This window comes from Gobio gobio (assembly GCF_949357685.1).
Source record: "Gobio gobio genome assembly, chromosome: 2".
Lineage (NCBI taxonomy): Eukaryota > Metazoa > Chordata > Actinopteri > Cypriniformes > Gobionidae > Gobio > Gobio gobio.
The window spans coordinates 30,648,888-30,670,532 of record NC_137098.1 but is presented as its reverse complement, the minus strand read 5'-3'; the positions used below and the strand labels follow the sequence as shown (position 1 = coordinate 30,670,532).

Genomic DNA, 21,645 nt, shown 5'->3' with positions numbered 1-21,645 from the left:
CATGTATTAGTATTTGCATATCCGTGTGTGTGTATGAGAGAGAGAGAGAGAGAGAGAGAGAGAGAGAGACTAATGCTGAGTAACAGGAGCAGCTGGGACTCTTATGTCACAAAACATCCCGCCCCCTCACTACAAGTGTCTGTCTGCTGCTATGTACTTGCTTTACAAAATAGAACATTAAAACGCATGAATTTATCCAGGATATACAGCAGTGACCTCAGACCGTCAGATAGACAGTAGTGTGGGGCAGAGACCTTGAATGCAAAAGCGAAAGCAACCGAGGAATACATTTTCCATTGCTTTCTGTTTTGGCTCTTTTCCAGCTCACTGCAGACACTAAACACAGCACCTCATTCTAGATGTGTCCACTTGATGGAGACATACAGCTGTTTGTTTTCTATTGACCTGGAGCACTTGGTTCAAGGAGGAAATCCTCTGTGGCTTTTTGCACCTTGTTGTCAAAACATACATGTCATGACATGCTTGTTTTTACAGATACTGTAAGTAGCCAGCGGTAGTGTAATAAAATGGCATATGCTAACTCAAGTTTGTTCAGTAAGGTAAAAAAAAAAAAACATTTATTCAGCAATGATGCATTAAATTGATCAAAAGTGACATACACTTATATTATATTTCAAATAAATGCTGCTCTTTTGAATTTTCTATTCATCAAATAATCCTGAGGGAAAAAAGTATAATTGTTTCCACAAAAATATTTGTTCAGCATTGATAATGATAAGAAATGTTTCTTGAGCAGCAAATTATCATAATATAATGATTTCTGAAGGATCATGTGACTCTGAAGACTGGAGTAATGGTGCTGAAAATTCAGCTTTGCCATCACAGGAATAAATTACATTCTAGAATACACAGATCAGGCATAACATTATGACCTAATATTGTGTTGGTCACCCTTTTGCTGCCAAAACAGCTTTGACCCGTCGAGGCATGGATTCCACTAAACCCCTGAAGGTGTGCTGTGGTATCTGGCACCAAGATGTTAGCAGCAGATCCTTTAAGTCCTGTAAGTTGCGAGGTGGGGCCTCCATGGATCGGACTTGTTTGTTCAGCACATCCCACAGACGCTCGATTGGATTGTGATCTGGTGAATTTGGAGGCCAAGTCAACACCTCAAACTCATTGTTGTGCTCCTCAAACCATTCCTGAACCGTTTTTTCTTTGTGATAGGGCACATTATCCTGCCGAAAGAGGCCACAGACACCAGGGAATGGTCTACATGGTCTGCAACAATGCTTAGGTAGGTGGTACTTTTCAAAGTAACCTCCACATGGATGGCAGGACCCAAGGTTTCCCAGCAGAACATTGCAAAAAGCATCACACTGCCTCACTACCTTCTTCCCATAGCGCATCCTGGTGCCATGTGTTCCCCAGGTAAGACGGGCACAAGTACACGGCCATCCACTTGATGTAAAAGAAAACATGATTCATCAGACCAGGCCACCTTTGTCCATTGCATGGGCACCCTGACTGGTCAGCGGCTATGCAGCCCCATATGCAAAAAACTGTGATGCACTGTGTATTCTGGCACCTTTCTATCAGAACCAGCATTAACTTCTTGAGCAAATTGAGCTACAGTAGCTCGTCTGTTTGATTGGCCAGCCTTTGCTCCCCACGTGTCATGCATCAATGAGCCTTGGCCATCCATGACCCTGTCGCCGGTTCACCACTGTTCCTTCCTTGGACCACTTTTGATAGATACCGACCACTGCAGACCAGGAACACTCCACAAGATCTGCAGTTTTGGAGATGCTCTGACCAAGTCGTCTAGCCATTACAATTTAGACCTTGTCAAACTCGCTCTAATCCTTACACATGCCCATTTTTCCTGCTTCTAACACATCAACTTTGAGGACAAAATGTTCACTTGCTGCCTAATATATCCCACCCACTAACAGGTGCCGTGATGAAGAGAGAATCAGTGTTATTCATTTCACCTGTCATAACACTTCTTTTTTTTTTAAACAATACTCACCACAAACTTTTGAACGATAGTGTAGTTATGAATAACATTTATTGTTTAGTGTTATTCTGCAAATAACACACTTATCAAAGACTATTTCAAGAAGAAAAAACATAATTCACATATGTTTCACCATCTTTAATTAAAGGAGCATTATTATTTATAATGAATACATTGTGTCATATCAAAATGTTTGCATAATACATTAAACAGACCTAATAACCTAATACACATAAACATAAACAGGCAAATTTTACCCAGTACTTTATACCCTGAATATGACTGAAAGATTCTGGTATGACACATAACTTACCACAGATTTATGAATCTTCTGTTCTCTTGGTATTAGAATATTGACTTTAACTCATATATTGTGCCTCCAGTTATATATAAAAAGCTTTAGTTTATTCGATTTGACTTTTCCCTGCCTGACTTTGATGTGGGATTGTGGTCAGGGTGGTTGTGAGGTCAACATGTTTTCTTTGCGAGGTTGGCCAGTGCTTTGTCGTGCACTGACTTATGCTGAAGGGCAAAGCTGGATGGGGTCAGAATGCCTAGGCCTTCGTCATTCACCTGGCCCATCAGCACATAGTTCACTCCTATGTAGTAAATTCACAATGATTATAAACGTTAGTGAAATTATCAAAAATATGAACCAATGACATATTCTTAAATGTCGTACATGTAATGGAAAATCAGTCATGCAAGACTGCTTGTGGTTGAACTTGTGTGTGTGTGTGTGTGTGTGTGTGTGTTTCTTTCACCTTTACGCAGTGCTGGACACTTCATGCACGTGGCTGTCAGTTTGGCAGACGTTGTGGGTCCTCTTTTTCTGAACTGAAGTCGACTTGCTTTATAAACCTTTATGACGGACACCTCAACTTCAGCACTGCCTTGAGATCCTGGGGTCACTGATGTCACTTTACCAGTCAACACTGAGACACACAAAGGGAGAAGGTTCTTCTTTTTCCAATTGTATGCTTCTCATTCCGATACAAAAGTAATCAACCAAAATATTTCTTATTAATAATTTATTAGTAAAGTAACGGAACATGAAATGTTATTAATAGTTATTGTTATTATAGTTTTGAGTCTTGACAGTTACGGTAGTATTTGCTCTAAGCACTACTGTAGGCACTGTGTTTACCTGGTATTAAAGGTGACCTACCGGTATGTGCCCCTTTTTACAAAATGTAAAATAAGTCTCTGATGTTCCCAGAGTGTGTATGTGAAGTTTTAGCTCAAAATAGCATACAGATAATTTTTTATAGCATGCTAAAATTGCCACTTTTTGGGGGTGAACAAAAACCACGCCATTTTGTATGGAAGCATATGGGTAGCAATATTCAACTTGAAATGTAATATGCAAAATGGCAATGTCTCTGCATTTAAATGTAAATTTCCCATGCCAAATGTGCAACATTTGAAGCAAAATGCTCATTCAAATTCAATAATATCATTTAAATTGGCTATTTCCTGCGCTAGTTTTAAAATATAATTTAAACATGTATTTTAAGTTGCAAAATTATTGGCCTGTTCAGCTGAGCCATCCATGGAATAAACAAAACAAGCCCTAAAAATTGATAAAAGAACAGACACTTGATATTTAATCTTATTGCACGATAAGTTAATTGCATTTGGTAGATTTTACTTTCAATAAAACATTTGCATTGGGTTTGTGAAAGGTGTTTTTATGAATGTTTGGCTTGAGATTTTGTTGCATTTACACCGGTTCTGACCAGCAGGGGTCACCGGCGTGTGGCGTTTCGAACGCGAGTGAATCATTTTGCAAGGTTCAATTGATTTGAAAAACGTTGTTTCTCCCATCACTAGCGGCTAGTGCATGTTAAAAATCAGGAACGGTGAGAGAACATTGTGGTTGGTAGGTTTTTCATCTTCAAACCAAACATGAGTCTTCAGCCGACAAAGTTTAAATCCCATCTGGCTAGCGCTCTTCCCATAATGTTTTGGCTGTCATTTGCAGCTGTTCGAATTGGTCGAAAATGGACAAGCTCAAAATGTTTTAGACCCCGTTTACACCTGTATTTAGTGTCGTCCACTTGTGATCCGATCAACTAAAATGCATCTTATAATGCCAAGTATAAACAGGGCCTAAGATTTACGGCATCATTACAGCTGTCTGCACTAAAAGCCTCAAAATGACTGCCTTCCTATGAGTCAGAAAAGCCCCAGGGGTCCATGTCTGTGACGGGCAATTAGGGGAGAAAGAAGACGACAGAAATAGCAGGATGAAAGAGATATAAATGAAGCAACTCACCAAAATGACTGGGGCAGAAGCGGGTCACGAGAGTGCCTATTCTCTTGCATGGTAGGGAACACAGTGGGTTGCCCACTGAGGCTTGGAAGAAACGGATAAAATCATAAACATGTAGTCTAGCACACACAATGACAAACAAAATATTGCACAAATAAGCGTTTGTACCTTTTGTTGTTGTTTTGTTCCCAGGTTTTGAGATGGGATTGGTCTTTGGCTTTGCTGTTGGTTTGACACCAGGCTTTACTTTTGGCTTTGGTTGAGGTTTAGGTTTAGGCTTCGTCGTAGGTTTTACTGTCACTTTTACGGCAGGTTTTGGTGTGACTCTAGGGGGAGTAGGTCTGACTGGTTTGGGCTTGGGCTTGGGTGTGGGCTTTGACCTTGGCTTAGGAGTTTGTCTGGGTGGTGCAGGTTTAGGTGGTCTTGAGGGAGATTTTGGTGTCGGCCTACTAGGCTTTGCTTTAGGTTTAGGTCTCGCTGGTGAAGTAGTGGGTTTAGTAGGTGAAGTGTCGACCCTTGGCCCATGTAGTGTGTCCAGGCCAGCAGTGGATGAGCGGGAGCCGCGGGGAAAACTCCTGTAGTGAGCCATGAACCCTGAAGCCGTCACACTCAGATCTGATACAAAGTGCACCAGCAGCTCATTTCCATTGGTCACAACCGCACTGACAGAGATATAAAGAGCATTATTACAGTTATTTAAAATAACAATTACAGAGTGCTGCAGGAATGATTCCTAAATCCCAGAAACAAGTTAGCATTTTTAAACATCTGGATCAATGTTTTTTTGTTATTTTTTGTTAAATGAATTAAATAAGTTCTGTGGTTAACACAAGCTCAAGATATTTTTGTGTTTTATTTAATGGCATTAATGACATGACATTTTAAGCGTTTACAAATCTTAAAAAAAGCCTGCTAACAAGTGGCTAAATTGGACTACAGAGGTTGTCGGAACATTACACCAAATATATTTATAATCAAGAAATTTTCTAACTTGTAGTTTTTAACCCTCTGGGGTTCTTCATTTATGGGTCACACTCAGGACCTTCGGGTCAAAAATGACCCGGAGGGCGGGATTAAGATAAAAAAGATTTGAGTAAAATCAATTAAATATATTTATGTTCAATAAAATTTTTTCTTTTCTTTTTTGGTGTTTTGAGATCATTTTATGATTTATAATGAATATTTATGCAATGATTATGACACATTTTTTCCCATTGAATATAATAAAAAATTATATATATATATATATATATATATATATATATATATATATATATATATATATATATATATATATATATATATATATATATATATATATATATATATATATATATATATATATATATATATATATATATATATATAATAAAAAATTAAATTTTTTTATTAAAGCTGTATTTCATTTTAGAGTCAAGCCTAGGCCTCATGAAAGCAATTTTTTAAATGAGATCGGTGCCATCCGGTGGACACATTGAGCATTTTTATCACGCAAAAGCACATTTTTACCACAATAGTGGATCTTGCGTTTTATAAAAAAATGTCAAAAATCGTAGCTTCATAGGAATGGTCCGAAACTTGGTGACTTTATTGGTACTTGGTATATGAACATCCTACAAAATTGGGGACAGGATTTGAAAAGTCTAAGTGGTCGTAAAAAAAAAATAGTCGCACTCAGGACCTTCGGGTCAAAAATGACACCCATAGGAAATAAATGGGAAATTAGTTTTTTTGTGCATATAATCTGCAAATCAGCCAGGATGCAGAAAAAAAGGCCTCAACAGTGAAGGGGTGAATCTCTAAAACATCAAGAGTGCAAAACAGACAAAAAAACTCACACACACACACACACTTATACACACAAAAACACACGCACACAAATTAACGCGTGCCATTCCAAAAGCTAATTGTGTTTTTGTGTGTGTGAGTTTTTTTGTCTGTTTTGCACTCGTGATGTTTTAGAGATTCACCCCTTCACTGTTGAGTCCTTTTTTTCTGCATCCTGGTTGATTTGTAGATTGTATGCTCTGTAAAACTCTGTATTTTCATATTTTTGCCAATTTCCTATGGGGGTCATTTTTGACCCGAAGGTCCTGAGAGTGACTATTTTTTTTACGACCACTTAACACTTTTTGGGTGTTCATATACCAAGTACCAATAAAGTCACCAAGTTTCGGACCATTCGGATGAAGCTACGATTTTTAACATTTTTTATTTAAAAAAAATTTGGGTCAGAAATGACCGAAGAGCCCCAGAGGGTTAAATAAAGATTGATAGAGTTGTTGGAAGCTTGGTGGTGGTGACTTTGAAGTCATGTGACTGTGGTAGGCTATAGTTTGTTTATAGCCTACTTGAGACTTAAAATATAAGTTAATGATCTTGATGAACAAAACGTGTAAGAATCATGAATTTTAAGGTCAAGGACCTTACTGTAATAATCCAATAGCCAGTCCATTTTGAAGATATGTTGCACACTTTGCACACCCCTTTTTATGTTATGGCAGTTGTCTTGGATTTATGCTGACACCTAGTGGTCTGGATGCAGCATCATGCAAAGCACTAGCAGTAGTTTTTGGGTAATGTGCTATTAGCAGGCAACCAAGATTCATGTAATGATTGAAAATCTCCATAGTGTTGGCAGCCAGCTCCTCGTAAAATAAAGCAGCTTTTGTTAGACTACTGATATGAATGGATCTCAGTTGGGTGAACATCATTTTAAACATTTATAAAAATTATTAAAGGGGTGGTAAAACATTCTTTTGAGGGCTTGATTGTGTTTGTGGGGTGCACTGTAACATGTGTTCATGCTTCGTTTAAAAAAAAAAAAGCATTATTTTTCATATATTTGACCTTTATTCTACACTGCTCTGTCCCTCCTTGTAAAACGGTCTGATGCTTTCCGGGTTGTTTGAAGCCAGTCCCTCAAAAATACGCAATGGGCTCTGATTGGTCAGCTGGCCCAGTGTGTTGTGATTCGCTAACCGCCTAGTGCACGTTCATCGGAAACGCCCCTTACCTTTACCGGTAGACTGTGCTTTGGTCAGTATTAGAAACAATGGCGTCAATAAAACCACACCAATCTGAGCCCGAATCAGACCCAGAACATTTTAGTGAAGATGATCGAGCAGAACCTGTTCAGTCCTCAAGAGTAAAGACTGCGGATCTATAGTGATCGCTACTGAATGGCACTTTTACTTTTGTATTTTTAGAACGATTATAGCCAAATATCTGTCGCAAGAACTAACCCAAAACGAGCACTAAACATTGTCTTTGCTATAGTAGCCAAATCACACACAGAACCATGTTTAGCAAGCCTGTAGATAAACAACACATAAAAGCTCTAATCAAAGAATCATTTACACTAATGTCAGGTTCGCTGTTGAGATTTTAACGTTAGTGTTTGTAACGTTAGGTGTTCGTCGGATAACGTTAAGTATGAATGAGCATTTAACAGACTGGTTTGCAGAACAGCGCTGTCATCTGTTTACTTCCTTGCTACAATGTACAACCTATTACAGGAAAACACATCGATGAAAAATAAATCAGACTTACAGGTTGTGGCCCGTAAACAGCTTCTGTTTGTAAATCCAGCTTTCAGGACAAGCCGTTGTGCAAATCCTGCTGAACTCGCGAAGTTTGTGGAAGTTGTCCTCCGTGAAATGTGCAGCGCGCGCGTTGTGCATCCACGCACTGGCAGTGTTTGTCTCACGCAGCTGACGTTCTTCAAATCCGGCATTGAACTCGCGAAGATGGTGGAAGTTTTCCTCCGTGAAATGTGCTGCGGGAGGGAGCCCCGCACGCGCCTGTTCCCTTCTGTCTCATACACACGTGCATATAACATGCTGTATGTTAAACGCTCTGCAACGCACCCCTGTCCCACAAGGAAGGCTGAAAAAAGCAAGTACCCCAGACCTGCAATCCGGATGAATATAACAGCGTTTCCTCGGCATCGCGGCAACAACACTCCAGCCTAACTATACCACAACAGCGCCGCGATACAAAATGGCCTCACCCCCCCTTATTTAATATTCTCGGAGGAGGGGTTTATGTAAATATTGAGCCTGTTGATGTCACCAACCCTGGAGGAATGTGTGTAGTCGCCTACTGGCCGTTTGCTGTAGTTCTTAGAAACTGATTTCTTTAGATGCAAATATCTCCCTTTGCTTTAAACTTTGAACGTTGTAACTTTGCAGATGTTTTTTATGCTCAAGCAGCAACATTACACGCTAGCTAAAGTTAGAATAGTGAAATCGTGGTTTACCACCCCTTTAAGAGTGTTTATTGCCATCCTATTAGCAAAGGCTATTTACACTATCTCTGCCCACCATTGTCTGGCTGAACCACACAAAATTACAATGGAAACAAGGCTGATAGTGGAGTGGAGAAAAAGGACTGTGGATATAGCTTCAAATCCGCCTTTTCCCATTCCCCTTTTTCCCTTTTCTTATTGCATATCAAAGTAGTGTTTATTTTAGTGCTCATAAAGTGTTTAACGGGTTTTAAATAGGCCTATACTTAAAACTAGATGTGGCGATGGGACTGGCACATGGACCGTGACACCGTGACGCATTCAGCTCATATTGTTAACACACTCAAAACTGTAGCTCCTTTCGTTCAAAATGATTAGGGTTAAATCTAGAGAAGGGCTTTAAGGATCAGTAAGGTCCCAATAAGGCAGCTTCCATTTAGGATTTTAATAAATACTGAATATGTTATTATTGCATACTGTTTTATAAACTACTACAAATGAATACACTGAGGTGCAAATGGTATCTCTGCTACTATTTGGACTAAGTATAAATAGCATCTAACACTATTTACACTTTACAGTACAATGCATTTTTTTTCTTTTTCTTTTTACAATCAGTGTAAACAGTATCTTATCTGGGATTGAACATTTTTTGATATGAACAAAATTAATAAGTGCACCTTTAAAGTTAATATTCAACATAATCAGCACTAAAGGGCTTCTTGGACCTTCCGAAGTACAAAGGTTATATTTTGAAACAGATGACTGTATAAAGAGAGAGAATTTCCTAATTGGGAAGCACATTCTTCCACTATAGCTTTCCTTAGCACGACTGACCTTGCAGAAAACAACAACATCCTTTTCCTGTGTAGATAAATTACAAAATACTCTGTCCTTAGAATGACTTTTGAAGGCCTCATTAAATGTCGTAGTGTATGAATCTGATGCATTGGGTTTGCACTCACTCTGGAACCGTTTCTCCACAGAATTTGCCAATGCGACGAGAGACATCAGTCTCTCCCCCGTTGAACAAGGCCACGTAGTCATAACGACAGTATGTGTCTGATTCCAAGTCCAGCTTCTCAAACTTAACCTCAATCACCTGGGCACACACACACATTTTATGGGGACATTCCATAGACAGTGATTTTTATACTGTACCAACTGTATATTCCATCCCCTAACCCTACACATCACAGAAAACTTTAGGCAGTTTTAGATTTAAAAAAAAACAAAAACATCACATACTATTATTTATAAGCTCCCTTGCAAAAAATGACTTCAGGTTCATTTTATTAAGTATACTTAAGTTCTGTATTTAACTCCACTTTTAGACATACACTTGCAAACTTCCCTAAGCACTTCCCCTCGGGGAAATCGCCATTTTGAAGCGCGTTCAACTTCGCCAAGTGAGCGAGGGAAGTTTATTTGGACAGACCCTCTGCCCCTAGATTTTGACACAGGGAGATTTTGACTCAGGTTGATCCATAGACCACAATGCACTATGATTGTGACGTCACAGGAGATCACGTCTAATTTACCCCAGCTACACACAACTCTTATGTATGATATTGGACTTATTTTGACATTTAACCGCATAATACTTGTAGCTACATTAAGCACAAGTTATAGTTTATTGAATTATCATTTTCATTTGTATAGTTTTTGATGTTTTTTCCAACTGCCCAAGCATACATACAGACCCTATAGATTAATGCGTAAAACAAATTCATGAGGGAAAAACATTTAGTGATGAATCATTGCTGATTCCAAGTGATCAAGGGTTTAGATAGCGCATTACATTTAAACACATTTCATGGGTTCTGCCAGTAGAAGGCAGTAGTGGGTTATTGAGGGAAGGGCATACTTTAATTTTTTTTACTTAAATGCTGCCCATCTGTATTTTAATGTATACTTTATGTAAGAAGTATACTAATATCAATATACTAGTAGTATACTATATCAGCACTACTTGGGACTAAATTGGCCCACTTTTTAGTGTATAAAAGTATACTTTTATGTATAACAGTAGTAAACTTTGAATACACACGTTTACAACTACATTTTTCGTTTGTACAGCAACTGTACTAAAAGTGAATTTATTGGCATACTGATAATAGTTAAATTCTTGTAGCACATTTATTAGCTTATGAAAGTACACTTTGAAGTACACTATATTGCCACAAGTTTTGGGATGCCTGCCTTTACACACACATGAACTTTAATGACATCTCATTCTTAATCCGTAGGGTTTAATATGGAGTTGGCCCACCCTTTGCAGCTATAACAGCTTCAACTCTTCTGGGAAGACTTTCCACAAGGTTTAGGAGTGTGTTTATGGGAATTTTTGACCATTCTTCTAGAAACACATTTGTGAGGTCAGGCACTGATGTTGGACGAGAAGGCCTGGCGTGCAGTCTCCGCTCGAATTCATCCCAAAAATCGGATTGAGGTCAGGACTCTGTGCAGGCCAGTCAAGTTCCTCCACACCAATCTCGCTCATCCGTGTCTTTATGGACCTTGCTTTGTGCACATGTGCACAGTCATGCTGGAACAGGAAGGGGTCATCCTTCGCACAAAGTTGGGAGCATGAAATTGTCCAAAACATCTTGGTATGCTGAAGCATTAAGATTTCCTTTCACTGGAACTAAGGGGCAAGCCCAATCCCTGAAAAACAACCACACACCATAATCCCCTCTCCACCAAACTTTACACTTGGCACAATGCAGTCAGGCAAGTACCGTTCTCCTGGCAACCGTCAAACCCAGACTCATCCATCGGATTGCCAGACAGAGAAACATGATTCGTCCCTCTAGAGAACACGTCTCCACTGCTCTAGAGTCAAGTGGCGGCGTGCTTTACACAAATGCATCCCATGCTTTGCGTTGCACTTGATGATGTAAGGCTTGGATGCAGCTGCTCGGCCATGGAAACCCATTCCATGTAGCTCTCTACGCACTGTTCTTGAGCTAATCTGAAGGCCACACAAAGTTTGGAGGTCTGTAGCTATTGACTCTGCAGAAAGTTGGTGACTTCTGCGCACTGTGAGCCTCAGCATGCGCTGACCCCGCTCTGTGATTTTTTACGAATTGCTGTTGTTCCCAATTTCTTCCACTTTGTTATAATATCACTAACAGTTGACCGTGGAATATTTTGTAGTGAGGAAATTTCACGAATGGACTAATTGCACAGGTGGCAACCTATCACGGTACCACGCTTGAATTCACGGAGCTCCTGAGACCGACCCATTCTTTCAAAAATGTTTTTAGAAGTGTCTGCATGCCTAGTGCTTGATTTTATACACCTGTGGCACTGGAAGTGATTGGAACACCTGAATTCTATGATTTGGAGGGGTGTCCCAATACTTTTAGCAATATAGTGTATACTCTCAGTAAACGACTGGTTTAGTAGTTTTATACTGCTAGTAACTATGACTTTTGCCTTAATAAACTGCTAATTACTGCTTATTAATAGTTAGTGAGATAGTTAATAGTTATACATTATTCTTGCACTTTAAGTATACTATTATGTTTCTATTTAGGTATACATTTTTTAGCGTTTTTTAAAATGGTTGGCAGCGTTTTTTTAAATAATTGCCAGTCAGCGATATATATCAAAAGAAAGAACAGAGCCCATTTTTACACAACATTTTGAACAAAAAGCTGAGAAAATATATATATTTTTTCACATCTCAATCTGAATCAGTATATTGTGGACACAAACTCGAGCACTGGTAAGGACAATAAGGAGCCTGGCTTACTACACTGATTGTGACATGACAACGTCCTCATTTTACAACATCACTACTGGTATTTACTTATTTTTAGTTTAAAAGAAGTATACTAATAGTACACTTGAATACACTTTTTTTGTAAGAGCTGTTTTCCTCATGGGGACCAAAAATTGTCCGACAAGGATTTCAGATATTGCCATCAATGTGGGAACATTTTGTCCCCATAACGTAGGGTTTACCTGGACCACACACACGCGCACACTCGCACTCGTGTGTGCACGCACACACTCTTTGATATAGTTATATAAGTAAAAAAGCTAATTTTCTTAAACAGGTATAAAGGCCCTTTCATGCACTTTTCATGCCCCTCTCTTGCACTCTCTCTTTCCATGTCCCACCTTATACACTTTCTCTGAATGAAGTCTTTCACATACTCTTCCATATACTGTTTGCTGCCTTCATGAACACACAAATTCATCCACATACACACACATACTCAAAATCTCATAGCAGCATGTCTCTAGTACACCTAAATATGATTCATTCTCTGATGACTTAATGGCGGCTAATTATTTAACAGATTGAGAGTAGACATGACAAATGCAAGTGAAAAGGAGCTGTGATTTGAGCTGACCATGTTGGGCTCCACAGATATGTGCCAAGAGCAGCTGATGCCTGCTGGGTAATCAGATTCTGGCCAGTTTGGTGTCTTCACTGAACCCTGAGACTTCATCAGTCTGCCACCACAGAACTGATTCTCTGTAGGGAATAGGGGGTGGAAAAAGAAACACACACACATATGATGGTATATCTCGATGGGTCCTGCAGATCGTAGAAAAGGGTTACAGAATTCAATTTGGTTGTAATCCACCGCAATACAACAGTGGATAACAATACACACACACACACACACACACACACACACACACACACACAGTACAATTTTAGGGACAAAACCTGAGAGAAAATATTTGTTCATTGAAAAATGTCATTACATATTTTCAAAATGAAACTGTGACCAACATTAAGTTAAACACTAAAAACTGCATTGTGCTATCAAAGATAAAACTAACTAAAATAATCCAACCATCAACATGTGGTTTCCCGCCACTGAAATAAGCCAGGAATCCTCTTCCTCCTGTGCTGGCATCAGACGCCATCTCCAACATCATGGTGTTGGAGGTGGAGATGAGGGCTCCAGGGCGGAATGTCCCACAGAACCGGCCTAGTTTTTGCACCGTGTACGAGTGTCCATTATAGACATCCACATAGTCATAGCGGCAGGTGGGATCCGCCTCTAGATCAAAGATCCTGAACTGGAGCATCACAACATGACCTTCTGGGACCTGATGGAAGAGGAGACATGCTGAAAATGTAATGCCTGGAATATACTGTTAACAGAGACTGAAGGTGATGGACTTACTGTGATGTACCAGATGCATTTGGAGTTTGGTTTGTAATGAGAGGGGAAACCCTCACTAGCCACAAACCCTGAGTCTGTCACCAAATGACCACCACACAGGAATAGGGGCCTGGAGAGCACGGAGGAGGAATATAAAATACATGATTTATGTTTAATGCAGTATTTAAAATAATAATAAACAAGATTAATTAACAACATTAAGTTTGGGATTGTTTTTTTTATTTATTTATGTTTTTGAAAGAAGTCTCTGAAGTTCACCAAGGCTGCATTTATTTAATTCAAAATACAGGAAAATTTGTAATATTGTGAACTATTATTACAATTTTTAAATATTTGTTTTATATTTTAATATACTTTAAAATTTAATTAATTCCTATAATGGCAAAGTTGAATTTTCAAAACAGCTAAATATTGATAACGGTTTAATATTTTTGTGGAAACGTGATACTTTTTTTTCAGGATGCTTTGATGAATAGAAAGTTTAATAGAACAGCATTTATTTGATATCGAAATATTTTGTAACATTATAAATGTCTTTACTGTCACATCTTTGCTGAATAAAAGTTTGAATTTCTTTAAAAAAAATCTGTAACACTTTACAATAAGACTTCAGTTGACATTAGTTAACTACATTAGTGCACTTCTACAGCATTTCCCTCTCGAGGGAACTCGCAACGCGTCAATAACGCTTTGGGAACGCCTCTGCATGATTGTGTCTGAAGCTCGTGCGTCAACTAGTCCAATGGTGAGACGGCATTATCTTCTGTGCCTCAGCAAGCGCTCTGTGTCAAAACTGTTTGTCTGCATCTACTGTTGTACTGTCCCGATAAAGTGAGTTCAGTATATTCAAAGATATGATTCAAGAACTGCGTTGGGTCACAAATCTGTCTCTCAGGGCCACTAAGGAGCCATCTCAGTATACGGTGCCCGCACCACTTTGTCGCCCTCAGGAGGCCGTGCTGTTAATGACTCGGGGTATTTCTCGATAGGTCCTGCAGATCATAGAAAAGGGTTACAGAATTCAGTTTGGTTCTAATACACCGCAATACAACCGGATTTTACTCACGCTAGTACGTCCCGAGCAGGCTCCGTTTATGGAACAATACGTAAAATCGCTATTAGTGAAGGAGGCTATAGAGTGGGTTCCTCCACCTGACAGAGAGTCCGGGTTTTACAGCCGTTACTTCATTGTTCCAAAGAAGGATGGAGGGTTGCGCATATTAGATCTTTGTCAGCTGAATCGTCCAGTACAGAGGCTCAAGTTCAAAATGTTGACTTTGAAGCAGATTGTGACTCAAATCACATCCGAGGACTGGTTTGTCATCACGATAGATCTAAAAGACGGATACTTCCATGTCTCCATCCTTCCACAACACAGGAAGTTCCTGAGGTTTGCTTTCGGGGGCGAAGCGTACCAGTATCGGGTTCTTCTGTTCAGCCTAGCTCTATAACACCGCATGTTCAACCAAATGTGTGGATGCAGCTCTGGCGCCGCTCAGACTACAAGGAATTTGCATTCTGAACTATATAGACGACTGGCTCAGTCAGAGCAGATGGTGGTTCCTCCAGATCCTCCTGTTGTCCCTAGGGAAGATGCTCTCCCTGAGGACAGTGTACATCCCGTGGTACCAAAATATAGGAGCAGATGTCCTGTCAAGACGGGGTGAGGACAGGGGAATGGAGACTTCACCCCGAGGTGGTAGAGCATATATGGGAGGTTTGTGGTCAAGCGGAAGAGGATCTGTTTGCGTCTCAGGATTATGATGCATTGTCCGCTTTGGTTCTCCCACCCATGGCAGAGGCTGCTTTGGTTCTCCCACCCATGGCAGAGGCTGCGTTGGTACACTTTCCCCCAATTGCTCTGCTCCCAGGAGTTCTGGAGAAAGTCTACCGGGAGGGAATAAGTCTACTTCTAGTAGCACCATACTGGCCGAGCCGAATATGGTTCTCTGACCTAATATCCCTCCTTGACGGTTCTCCCTTGGAGATTCCGGTCAGGAAGAACCTTTTGTCTCAGGCGGAGGGAATGATCTTTCACCCTCGCTCAGAGATATGGAACTTGTGGGTTTGGCCTCTGAGAGGGCCCAACTTATAGACTCTGGTCTTTCAACTTTCAAGGTTGTAGAGATCCTACTACACTCCAGAGCTCCATCCACGAAGAAGCTTTATGCCTTGAAGTGGAGTTTTCACTTCTTGGTGCAGTATGTGACAGTGGGATCCAGTTAACTGCCCAGTTGGCTCAGTGCTAGAGTTTCTACAAGATCGCTTTGCGGCAGGGCTATCCCCATCCACATTAAAAGTTTATGTGGCGGCCATATCGGCTTACCATCCCTTTGGGTGGTGCATCTGTGGGGAGAAACAACACATTTCCTTCGTGGCACTTTGAGGCTGAGGCCTGCAACTCGTGCCAGGGTTCCAGCTTAGGATCTGGCTATTGTGCTGGAGGGTTTATCTGCGGCTCCCTTTGAGCCTCTCAAGACTGTTCCAGAAAAGTTCCTGACCCTTAAGACAGTGTTCCTTATAGCCATAACTTCTCTTCAAAGAGTAGGAGATTTACAGGCTTTATCGGTATCCCCCACGTGCCTTGAGTTTGCACCAGGGATGGTCAAGGCATTCCTTTACCCTAAGCTGGGCTATGTCCCTAAGGTGCCGACCAATGTACCACAGCCTATTGTGTTGCAAGCTTCTTCCCTCTTCCCTTCTGAGATCAGGACCAGGAAAAGCTGAACCTTTTGTGTCCAGTAAGAGCGTTGAATGCCTATGTCCACAGAGATGGCCTGTGGAGGAAAACCGATCAGCTGCTTGTCTGCTTTGGATCACCTAAGAAGGGTCTCGCAGCGTCCAAACAGACAGTCAGCAAGTGGATAGTCGTGGCTATTTCTCTTGCTTACGAAGTCTCTGGTCAACCTTCACCTTTAGTGTCAGGTATTTCCCTTAAAGAGGTTTGTGATGTGGCGGGCTGGTCCTCTCCGCTCACATTCGTGAGGTTTTATAACCTGGACCTGAATGCTGCCCCAGGTTTTCAGGTGCTTATGTCTGAGTTGTGCTACAGTTTCACACAGACAGGCACTTGTAAGCATGGCATTTAGGTATTATTGTTCCCAAAGCGTTATTGATGCTGCACGATTTCCCTCGAAAGGGAACATCTCAAGTTATGACTGTAACCCTAGTTCCCTGAGAAGGGAACAAAAATGCTGCGTCACCCTACCATACTTCCTGCATCCCTATGATCGAGTTGCTTCGGCTAATTGAAGCTAATGCCGGTCTTTCCGGATGTGTTCTTATGCTTTCCTGGTCGTGACGTCACCCGCCCGTGACGTTCCATCTCGCCATTGGAATAGTTGACACGCATGCTTCAGATACAATCACGCAGAGGTGTTCGCAAAGTGTCATCGAAGCAGTGTCTTCGTTCCCTTCTCAGGGAACCAGGGTTACAGTTGTAACCTGAGACGTTATTAATCTTCGTTAATGTAAATTTTAACATTTACTAATAAATTATTAAAATCAAAAAGTTGCATTTGTTAACATTAGTTAATGTACAGTGAAGTAACGGAGACAAACAGAGAACAGCTGTGTTTATATTAAAGGGTTAGTTCACCCAAAAATGAAAATTCTGTCATTAATTACTTACCCTCATGTCATTCGACACCCGTAAGACCTCCGTTCATCTTTGGAACACAAATGAAGATATTTTAGCTGAAATCCGATGGCTCAGAAAGGCCTCCATTGGCACAATGCACTCTACACTCTCAAGACCCATAAAAGGTACTAAAGACGTTGTTACAAAGTCCATCTCACTACAGTGGTTGTACAATAACTTTATGAAGCAACGAGAATAGTTTTTGTGCGCAAAAAAAACATAAATAACGACTTGCATAGTGATGACCGATTTGAAAACACTGCATCATGAAGCTTTGAAGCGTTATGAATCAGTGAGTCGATTCAGCGGTTTGGAATCATTAATCGACTCACTGATTCATAACGCTTCGAAGCTTCATGATGCAGTGTTTTGAAATCGGTCTTGACAGTGTAAAGTACAGGTGCTGGTCATATAATTAGAATATCATCAAAAAGTTGATTTATTTCACTAATTCCATTCAAAAAGTGAAACGTGTATATTACATTCATTCATTACACACAGACTGATATATTTCAAATGTTTATTTCTTTTCATTTTGATGATTATAACTGACAACTTAGGAAAATCCCAAATTCAGTATCTCAGAAAATTAGAATATTACTTAAGACCAATACAAAGAAAGAATTTTTCGGAAATCTTGGCCAACTGAAAGGTATGAACATGAAAAGTATGAGCATGTACAGCACTCAGTACTTAGTTGGGGCTCCTTTTGCCTGAATTACTGCAGCAATGCGGCGTGGCATGGAGTCGATCAGTCTGTGGCACTGCTCAGGTGTTATGAGAGCCCAGGTTGCTCTGATAGTGGCCTTCAGCTCTTCTGCATTGTTGGGTCTGGCATATCGCATCTTCCTCTTCACAATACCTCTTCACAATACAATATTTTCTATGGGGTTAAGGTCAGGCGAGTTTGCTGGCCAATTAAGAACAGGGATACCATGGTCCTTAAACTAGGTACTGGTTGCTTTGGCACTGTGTGCAGGTGCCAAGTCTTATTGGAAAATGAAATCTGCATCTCCATAAAGTTGGTCAGCAGCAGGAAGCATGAAGTGCTCTAAAACTTCCTGGTATACGGCTGCGTTGACCTTGGACCTCAGAAAACACAGTGGACCAACACCAGCAGATGACATGGCACCCCAAACCATCACTGACTGTGGAAACTTTACACTGGACCTCAAGCAACATGGATTGTGTGCCTCTCCTCTCTTCCTCCAGACTCTGGGACCCTGATTTCCAAAGGAAATGCAAAATTTACTCTCATCAGAGAAGATAACTTTGGACCACTCAGTAGCAGTCCAGTCCTTTTTGTCTTTAGCCCAGGCGAGACACTTCTGACGCTCTCTGAGTGGCTTGACACAAGGAATGCGACAGCTGAAACCCATGTTTTGCATACGTCTGTGCGTAGTGGTTCTTGAAGCATTGACTCCAGCTGCAGTCCACTCTTTGTGAATCTCTCCCACATTTTTAATGGGTTTTCAATCCTCTCCAGGGTGCGGTTATCCCTATTGCTTGTACACTTTTTTCTACCACATCTTTTCCTTCCCTTCGCCTCTCTATTAATGTGCTTGGACACAGAGCTCTGTGAACAGCCAGCCTCTTTTGCAATGACCTTGTGTCTTTCCCTCCTTGTGCAAGGTGTCAGTGGTCTTCCTTTGGACAACTGTCAAGTCAGCAGTCTTCCCCATGATTGTGTAGCCTACAGAACTAGACTGAGAGACCATTTAAAGGCCTTTGCAGGTGTTTTGAGTTAATTAGCTGATTAGAGTGTGGCACCAGGTGTCTTCAATATTGAACCATTTCACAATATTCTAATTTTCTGAGATACTGAATTTGGGATTTTCCTTAGTTGTCTGTTATAATCATCAAAATGAAAAGAAATAAACATTTTAAATATATCAGTCTGTGTGTAATGAATGAATATAATATACAAGTTTCACTTTTTGAATGGAATTACTGAAATAAATCAACTTTTTTATGATATTCTAATTATATGACCAGCACCTGTACATTGTGCAAATGGAGGCCTTTCTGAGCCATCGGATTTCAAATAAAATATCTTCATTTGTGTTCCGAAGATGAACGGAGGTCTTACGGTTGTCGAACGACATGAGGGTAAGTAATTAATGACAGAATTTTCATTTTTTGGTGAACTAACCCTTTAACTAACATTAACAAAGATTTACAAATACAGTAACACATGTATATATCATTGTTATTTCATGTTAGTTAATACATCTAATGTTAACAAATGAAACCTTATAGATCTTACTCATCACAACATTTTAAATAGTATGCAAATAAACTGACTGTAAATCTCATATAAGTTTTGTTACATTTCATTTCACTTATTCTGAACACAAAAATTTGTACACAAATAAGCCATCTTTAAACAGTACCATGCAGTCACAAACATCACTACTTATTAAAATCCTTTGGTTTGTGGATATTTCTTCAGTGGGTTATTTTTGGATCCTGTTCCTACATTTATGGTGCGTGCCTCTTTTTGCAATATCGTAATACTGCTGGTTCTGTCATATTAGAAGGAAATACAAAGAAACCACAGCCAAATGAACAGCTAAACTCAGACGTGAAGTTACAGAGCAGGCCACTGAGCTTACACATAGTTTATTTTTTATAATTCAGTCAGTCTATCAGCAAGTCTATCAGGTCGTATACATCACACATTGGGTTTTCATGCTTTATGGGGACTTTCCATAGACGTAATGATTTTTTTAATACTGTACAAACTGTATTTTCTATCCCCTAACTCTAAACCTACCCATCACAGAACATTTTTACATTTTCAAAAAACATCACTTTCATAAGCTGTTTTCCTCATGGGGACCAAAAATGTCCCCACAAGGACAAGAATTTTGGGTATTGCCATCTTTGTGGGGACATTTTGTACCCATAATGTAGGGTTTACCAGGAATGCACACACACATAAATAAAAACACTATTTTTAGAGTCAGGAATGGTATAACTGCTGAACCTTACTCAGAAAACATATAAAGTAGGCGATATGCACAAACTGTGCATATTTAGAAAGCATTCAGACGTGCGTCGCACACATGCTTAATTAAACAGGTGTTGCTTTTATTGGCTGGTTACAGAATAATGCATGAATTTAATGATTATTAATAAACAAATGTGGTGTTTTTTGTGGCTTAAACATTGTGTTGTTCAGCTCAGGCTGTACATATTAATACATACTCTATACAACAAGGGCTTTTTTGTTGATACTGTAAAACGAGCCTGTGCTTGTTTAGATTTTTTGTTGTATTATATAAGATCGTATGATGTGAGGAGCTGTGCTGTGAACTAAAAAACACTTTACAATAATATTTGTATATGCAAATTTATGTTTTTTTTAATTGTGTATAACTGAAAATGGCATACAAAATACCTTATCTGAAGAATTTAATGCTCCTTATACTGTCTGAGGTCACCTAAAAATTTTTTTTTTTTTTTTAAAAGCTACAAAATTATCCTGAACTGAACTTATCTTGACTTGAAAAATACAATAATTAAAACTGACCAACACTGTAGGACATTAATTGTTTCCTGTCTAATTGAGGGTTGCAGAGAAACGCTGCAATCAATGTTTCCTGAAACTGCTTTATGTGTTTTACATCCAGATCCAGTTCTGCTGCTTTATGTTAGGCTTAAGATGTTAACATCTCCCGCAGAATGCTTGCATTCGCTCACACGCGCCCTAATGTGCCAGTGCACGTACAGACAAACACACAAACCTTCACCCCCTTACCTTGTGAAGTTGGTCTGGCTTTGTCCATGCACCCATCCTAACCCCAAAAAAAGAAGCCCCAAATGCCACACGCACACATCACCCCACATCCTTCTTCTCAAAGAGGCACAGAGAACGAGTCAGTGAGGGAACGGAGGAGAGGGGCGAGTTTAAGGGCGTGGAGAATGACAGGAGGAGGATTGAAAGAGGGATTCGAGAGCAGGGAAACGAGAGCTAAAGTGAGTGAAGGGGGAAGAGTTATGTGTCCCAGATGCCACTGCTGTGGACATTTAAAATTGAATTAAAAACTACAAACAACCAAACAAACCGCTATCCGTTGCCACATCCGCTGCTCTTTGTCTGATTTTGTTGAGATGTGTTGTATTTTTAGGGTTTGTTTGTTTTCCCTGCTTGTTGAAGGCTCAATGACATATGTTGAAAAGTGATATAAGGGCAAATGCGTGCAGATAAACAGCACAATTAGTGTAAGAAATGTTCAGTTTGCTTGGTGGTTATATAGTTCTTTCTTTTTCTCTGTAGGCCTGTCGTTACGCTGCGGTCCAGGGAAAGAATGCAAGTCGAGCCAAACTTTCTTACCAGGG

At 40.0% G+C, this 21,645-nt stretch overlaps 1 protein-coding gene across 2 annotated transcripts; it reads right to left on the bottom strand.

Annotated features, from left to right (window-relative positions):
- Positions 1–2,014: 2,014 nt before the first annotated feature.
- Positions 2,015–21,179, bottom strand: pcolceb (procollagen C-endopeptidase enhancer b). Of its 2 annotated transcripts, none has more exons than XM_079841474.1 (9): positions 21,065–21,179; positions 13,662–13,770; positions 13,326–13,584; positions 12,873–12,997; positions 9,471–9,607; positions 4,425–4,918; positions 4,260–4,340; positions 2,746–2,916; positions 2,015–2,580 (listed from the first exon to the last, which is right to left on the bottom strand). In XM_079841474.1, exons 1-9 carry the CDS (start codon positions 21,151–21,153, stop codon positions 2,450–2,452), a joined length of 1,596 nt encoding a protein of 531 aa, XP_079697600.1. In that variant the 5' UTR covers positions 21,154–21,179; the 3' UTR covers positions 2,015–2,449. The 2 variants fall into 2 exon arrangements, with proteins under 2 accessions (XP_079697600.1, XP_079697601.1); XM_079841475.1 differs by having other exon boundaries at positions 2,112–2,580; positions 4,260–4,334.
- Positions 21,180–21,645: the final 466 nt, after the last annotated feature.

Bases quoted from the DNA above. Each gene is read 5' to 3' on its own strand.
- pcolceb (XM_079841474.1), bottom strand. From the start codon at position 21,153: ATGTGGGGTGATGTGTGCGTGTGGCATTTGGGGCTTCTTTTTTTGGGG. The intron at 13,585-13,661 runs GTAAGTCCATCA...CTCTTCCATCAG, and splicing joins AATGCATCTGGTACATCACA to GTCCCAGAAGGTCATGTTGT. The intron at 4,919-9,470 runs GTGAGTGCAAAC...TATCTCTGTCAG, and splicing joins TGTGGAGAAACGGTTCCAGA to TGCGGTTGTGACCAATGGAA.